The sequence below is a fragment of the Sinocyclocheilus rhinocerous genome, unplaced genomic scaffold (assembly GCF_001515625.1).
Source record: "Sinocyclocheilus rhinocerous isolate Xijiao unplaced genomic scaffold, SAMN03320098_v1.1 scaffold8, whole genome shotgun sequence".
Taxonomy (NCBI): Eukaryota; Metazoa; Chordata; class Actinopteri; order Cypriniformes; family Cyprinidae; genus Sinocyclocheilus; species Sinocyclocheilus rhinocerous.
The window spans coordinates 944,871-950,600 of NW_015666800.1; the positions used below are offsets into that span (position 1 = coordinate 944,871).

Here is a 5,730-nt window from a genome sequence, read left to right on the forward strand (position 1 = left end):
ATAATAGTAAAAATATAATAATAATAATAATAATAATATATTTTTAAAATATAAAAAATATTGTTCTTGATTTAGATTATTTTACCCAGTATTTTTGTGTGCTACAGTATGTCATTCATTTTATGTTTACTGTAATGTTAAGTAGCTTAGTAACATACTAATGCTCATATCAAACTTTTTTTTTTTATTAATTGCGTGTGTGGGACACTATTTATGTGACATGCGGATTCGCTCTACCCAATGTTCCAGATCGGTTCACTTATGAGGTTCCATGACGTTAGGATGCTGCCTTAGAAGGCAGTTGCCTATGTGGGTAGTAAGCAGTGATTCAGCTGACTAGGTTTTGGAACAGAGCTATTGTTTGTACCAAGATAGCTCCTAATTATAGACTAGCATGTCTCAACATTTCAGTGGCAATCACTGCTTCTTAGATCACTTCAACAAAGGATACAGAACCAAACATCGGTGGGATTTAGTAAATAAAGAACGGAAATTTGCAGGCTGCTAGCCCTCCCAACACGATGCCTTGTCTCTCTGTGGCCATCCTCTGCTTGTTTATCTGTTGAATAGCAGTCACGGTCAACCGTGTGTGGGTGGGTGTGTGTTTGTGTGGATTTAACCAAACCTCTGCTCTTGCCAAAGGCAACACATCGGCTTTGGAATAGAATGTAATGTGTGTAATCTGTGTACTCTGGACTGTCCACATCACTGAACCTCCCTTGCTGTAGCTCAGTGTTCCCAGTAATGGCTTGGGATGCTGCCCAGTCCTTCTGGGGTTTTTGGGTGAATGGGGAGGAGGGGACGGCACCGGTGTTTATAGACAAGAATAGCAACCCCAACTACAGGGAACAGCATGTGAGACACAAGGTTATTAAAGGCATGCATTAGAAGAGCATATCAAATCAGCTGCCACATGAAAGCCTTGGCAGATGACTTGGACTTTACTTTCTAGTGTATTTTGGTTTGCAAGTCTGACCTCAGTTTCAAGAAAACTAGGCTTGCAGTTTGTGCATGAGTGACCATAGCTGACCACATTTCTCTGCCTTTGCAGTTTTGCTGTATGTGCGCAAGGAGGCAGAGGAAGTGTTTGATGCTCTCATGCTGAAAACTCCCACTCTAAAAGGCCTGGTGGAAGCGGTGAGTTCACTAATCTTTCCCCAAATGTCCACATTCAATCTTATTAGTGCAGTTTGCTAAGGCAAGCGTCACTATCACTTTTGATCATATAGGGTTAGGAATCGGTGAACACACATTCCCATTATGCATTGCATGAGCTCAGTCTAAAAAATAAATCCAATACAGTAGCCGTTAAAAAGTATCCACAAAATAGTCTAAATAACAAAAAAAAAAAAAAATGCTAAAATGTAATAATAATAATAATAATAATTCAGATTTATTTACTAAAATATTTGGTAGTGCTTTGTGTTTTTATGCTTATTATGGTATTAGATTAACAACATGCTAATATCAAACTCTACTGAAATCAATTGCACCGCCTAAAGCATTCCCATAATGCATTGTAATAAATAAATCCAATAAAATTATTCACAAAATAGTGTAATTAAAAATATTTTTATTTATTTAACAACAACAACAACAACAACAATAATAATAATAATAATAAAATCAAGATGCTAAAATAATAATAATAATTCAGGTTTATTTATGAAAATATTTTTGTTATTTGCATTTTTATTTACTTAATAGACTTTTGCATTGTTTGCTTATGTGTGACATCAAACTCTATTGAAATCAGATGCACACCATAAAACATTCCCATAATGCATTGCGATGAGCTCTGTAAAAAAGAAATCCAATATAGTGGATGTCGAAAAGTATCCGTACATTACTGTCATTAAAAATATGCTTTAATTAAAATGATAATAAATTAAAATGCTAAAATATTATAACAATTATTAAAATGATTAAAAAATTACTTTATTAAAATATTTGTTTGTGCTTTGTATATTTATGGTTATTAGACTATTGTGCTGTTAGCTTAGCAACATGCTAACTTAAACCTCCAAATCACCTAGAACTGATTTCACTTTTTGAAACAATAATTCTTTGACTTTTTCCCTGCCTGATGATAAAACTAATAGCAGTGGGCTTTGTGCAGGCAAGAACCACTTAAATCTAATTTAACTAATAGAGTTTCTCTGCCTTTAGTGAAGGGTTATTTAAGGACATGGTCACAGAAATGTTCTAAACATTATAACAGTATCATTTTGTTTAGTAATGCATCGCTTGCACCACACAAACAGACAATAACACATGAATACTCTCTCCAAAAAAGCTTCCACCCAAAAATGATTCATCCCATCCAAACCCACAGCTCCATTTCTAATGCAGCACAGCACCTCCCAGAGAAATTCAGGAAAAGAAAGAAACCAGGGCCAGAGAAATGCACTAACATGTGGCAGTGCAGAAAAGTCCCTGAAATTAGAGTCTGAAGCTGGGTGATTTAATTGGGGACATTGAGTAACGTAGCAGGAGATCGACTGTCAACAGACTGTGTGCATTAAAACATTGCAGGAGGGTATAATGAGAATCACGCTGGCTCACAAACACATCCATCTAATCACAAAAGTTGGCAAGGGCTATAGAGGTTCCTGGGACAGGTTTAAGAAAGTGTGGGCTAGGAAAACATTAGGCTGAACCACTCATATCCCAAAATAAGATGAACTTTGATACTAGTTGGCTTGAAAACTTACTTGGGTCTACAAATTTCCATTTAATCATTACATAGTGTTGCATTACTCGCACTGAATTACTACTTTAAATGGATAGTTCACTCAAAAATGAAAATGTTGTCACATTTACTCACCATTTGTGGAATATAAAAGAAGATACTTTGATAAATGTCTTAAAATTGCTGTGAAAAATAGCTTCTATGTACCTTTAAGGAAGGGACCAGTCTGCGCTTTTCGAGATGGATTTGTTTTATTGTGACCACCTTGTATTGAGTAACAGTGTTTCTTTCGGCCATTCTAAAAGTGTAATTATATAAGTGTACTTGCAAAGAAATATACACACTTTCATAATTATTGTGCTTAGTTGCTTAAAATGATCCATTGCTGTCCTTACTGCTATGTAATTAACAATAACATGTTAATAGACTTAACTTCCTGCTAATGGATTTGCTCTCCACCAGATTTCAGAGAAATATGATGTTCCTCTTGAGAAGATGGGAAAGGTCTGCAAGAAATGCAAGAAAGGGTAAAAATGTCTTTAAACTGTCAATCGATCACATTTATTGGGGCTATCATTTGCGTTACATAATGATTTTAATTTAATTTAATTTGTAATTATTTAATTTTTTTAGTTATAGATTAATTTTTTTACATTTATTCATTTTTTATTTATATTTTAGATTATTTGTTATTTTTTAATGTATTTCTTTCTTTCTTTTAACAATTATAACTAATGAATTTATTCTAAGGCAGTCTGTTCTGTTGGTTGGGGAGAGATCGAAAATGTAAAAACAATTACAAAAATATTAGCAAAATATTCTTGCAAATAAAATCATTATTAGATTTTATTTTTAATATAGTTAATGTATTTTGTAAATAATTTGACTAAATTAACATGTTCAATTGACCGCCCTAATTTAACCATGTCCTTTGATCACTGAACCACAGTCAGTCAGGGGTAAAACTAAACCGTAGTGTCCCACCATCTCTGGTTCGTTTCAGGATCTTGGTAAACATGGACGATAACATCATCAAGCACTACACCAACGAGGACACCTTCCAGATCCAGATTGAGGAAATGGGAGGAATGTTTAAGCTCACACTGACAGAGATTTGAAGATCCTACAGACTGCTTTACACAAGTCTTCCTGCTCTATTAGGATACATTAGATCCCTCAGCAACTCACTGTCATCTTTTAGTATAATCTAATGAACAGTTTTCGGGTGATCTAACACAGTATATGAGCCTTAAGTACTTTGTGAATTGAGAGTGAAATAATGTAGAATATCTCTCTCAAGTGTCTGTGCCAAATACCTTGAAGGTTTTGAGCCATATTTTCTATTTTACCTGAGTATAAGCAGAAAGCTGTCTTTTTATCACTTCTCAATTGTTTTGTGATGCTGAAAGAGGTCACAATAACAATTGACTATTAGTTTTCCTCTTTAAAGTCATAGCACTGGAGATGCTAATCTCTAAAAAGGATGAATAGGATGTAGTGAAATGGGTTTGGGGAATCCGCAATGCATCACTGTATTGATATTAATAACCCTGAGCAGTATTTAGTGAGTACAGTATATTGTCCCATGCTCAGCAACTCTATGAGATGCGGTGTCACAAGCACTGTGTGTACAGTATGTGTGTGCATTATAGAGGAACAACAAACTTTTTTTTTTTCCAACAGAAATTCAACATGGTCATTTTACCAATTTTCAGCCTCAGACTTTCCCCAAAGTCTGTCATTCCTAATATGAACAAATAAGGTCCATACAACAGGCCCTCTGATGAATCCTTCAGAAGGTATTTTCAAAATGTGATCCATAGAGAATCAGTATAAACTTTTTTTTATTCTAACAAAATAACACTACAGATTTATAAGTACATTATTCTGTATTGTTAGCAAATGAACTGTGATTGAATTTGCGATCAGTGCTGATGTAATTCATGATTACCAAAGTTCCAATACAATATCAGTTTTATATCAATATCAGCCAAAAGCACAGAGGAAGTGCAAGTATCTTTAATGACCATCAAATAATTAGTGTTACATATTGTTTATTTGGTTGCCTAGTAACCATTATATGATGCCCCATAAACCGCTGTTATTTTGATTGTACTGACCTCAGTGCACATGCTGAAACTGTAATTCATATTTCACTTCTGATTGCATTCCCCTTTCTAAAAAATGTTGTCTCTGATTAAATGTACAGCTTTTGATTCATTTTGACCATTTTTCTAAATGGTAACTGATACACTTTGTATAATTTCTTTTGTATATATTTATTGACATACTGGGATGGAACTTTTTATTAATTATAAAGTTTTCTATACTATTTTACATTTTGAAACGGAATCATTCTAAATGATCTATTTATGTAAATGGGAATATTTTTATGTTTGTTTTCAATGTCTGATTTGGTTTTGATATGCATATTTAAGTGTTCTTATACACAACCATATTATTTTCTTGTACTTAACTGTTAGTCAGACATGTTTCCTTTTTGTATCAGATTCACATCTTAAGCTCCAATAAAAGCCACTTGGGCCCTTGTATTTTATTTGGCTGTCTGTGTGTCCCGTGGTTTTCAGCTAGCTGTATCCAAAGGAGTTGTCATGGAAACAGGCTGTGCTCCAATAGCCCATCTGTCTGGTGGACAGGAAGTGGGCGGCTAAATGGAGAGTGTCTCAAATCAGCAGTGGCCTCAAATACCCCCTCAACCTCAGTTCCCCTCTTTTAAGTTCCTTCATGGAGGAATAAAAAAATCACTCTTCACCAGGGAGGACAGAGATAGTTATTTTATATTTTTATTCCACTTATGTTTATTTTTTTTAATATTTATTTGTATCAATATTTATATTTGTACTTTTATGTTACAATTATATTTATGTATATGCATTTTTTGTACAAGTCTTTTTTTTTTATGAATTTGCAGTATATCTATCCATTTATTTTTTGTAAAAAAAAATTTTTCTGTATTTTAGAATTCCTGCTGACAATCAGCGCACACACAAACACACACACACACACACACACACACA

At 34.0% G+C, this 5,730-nt stretch overlaps 1 protein-coding gene across 1 annotated transcript in view; it reads left to right on the forward strand.

The window, feature by feature from the left end:
- LOC107733199 (grainyhead-like protein 1 homolog) overlaps positions 1–4,986 on the forward strand; it is an 18,106-nt gene extending 13,120 nt beyond the window's left edge. The window contains exons 13-15 of the mRNA XM_016544750.1: positions 1,052–1,137; positions 3,155–3,219; positions 3,696–4,986. Of these exons, the coding sequence (XP_016400236.1) occupies positions 1,052–1,137; positions 3,155–3,219; positions 3,696–3,810 (266 nt within the window). The 3' untranslated portion in view covers positions 3,811–4,986. The remainder of the gene's footprint in view (positions 1–1,051; positions 1,138–3,154; positions 3,220–3,695) is intronic.
- The last annotated feature ends 744 nt before the right edge of the window (positions 4,987–5,730 follow it).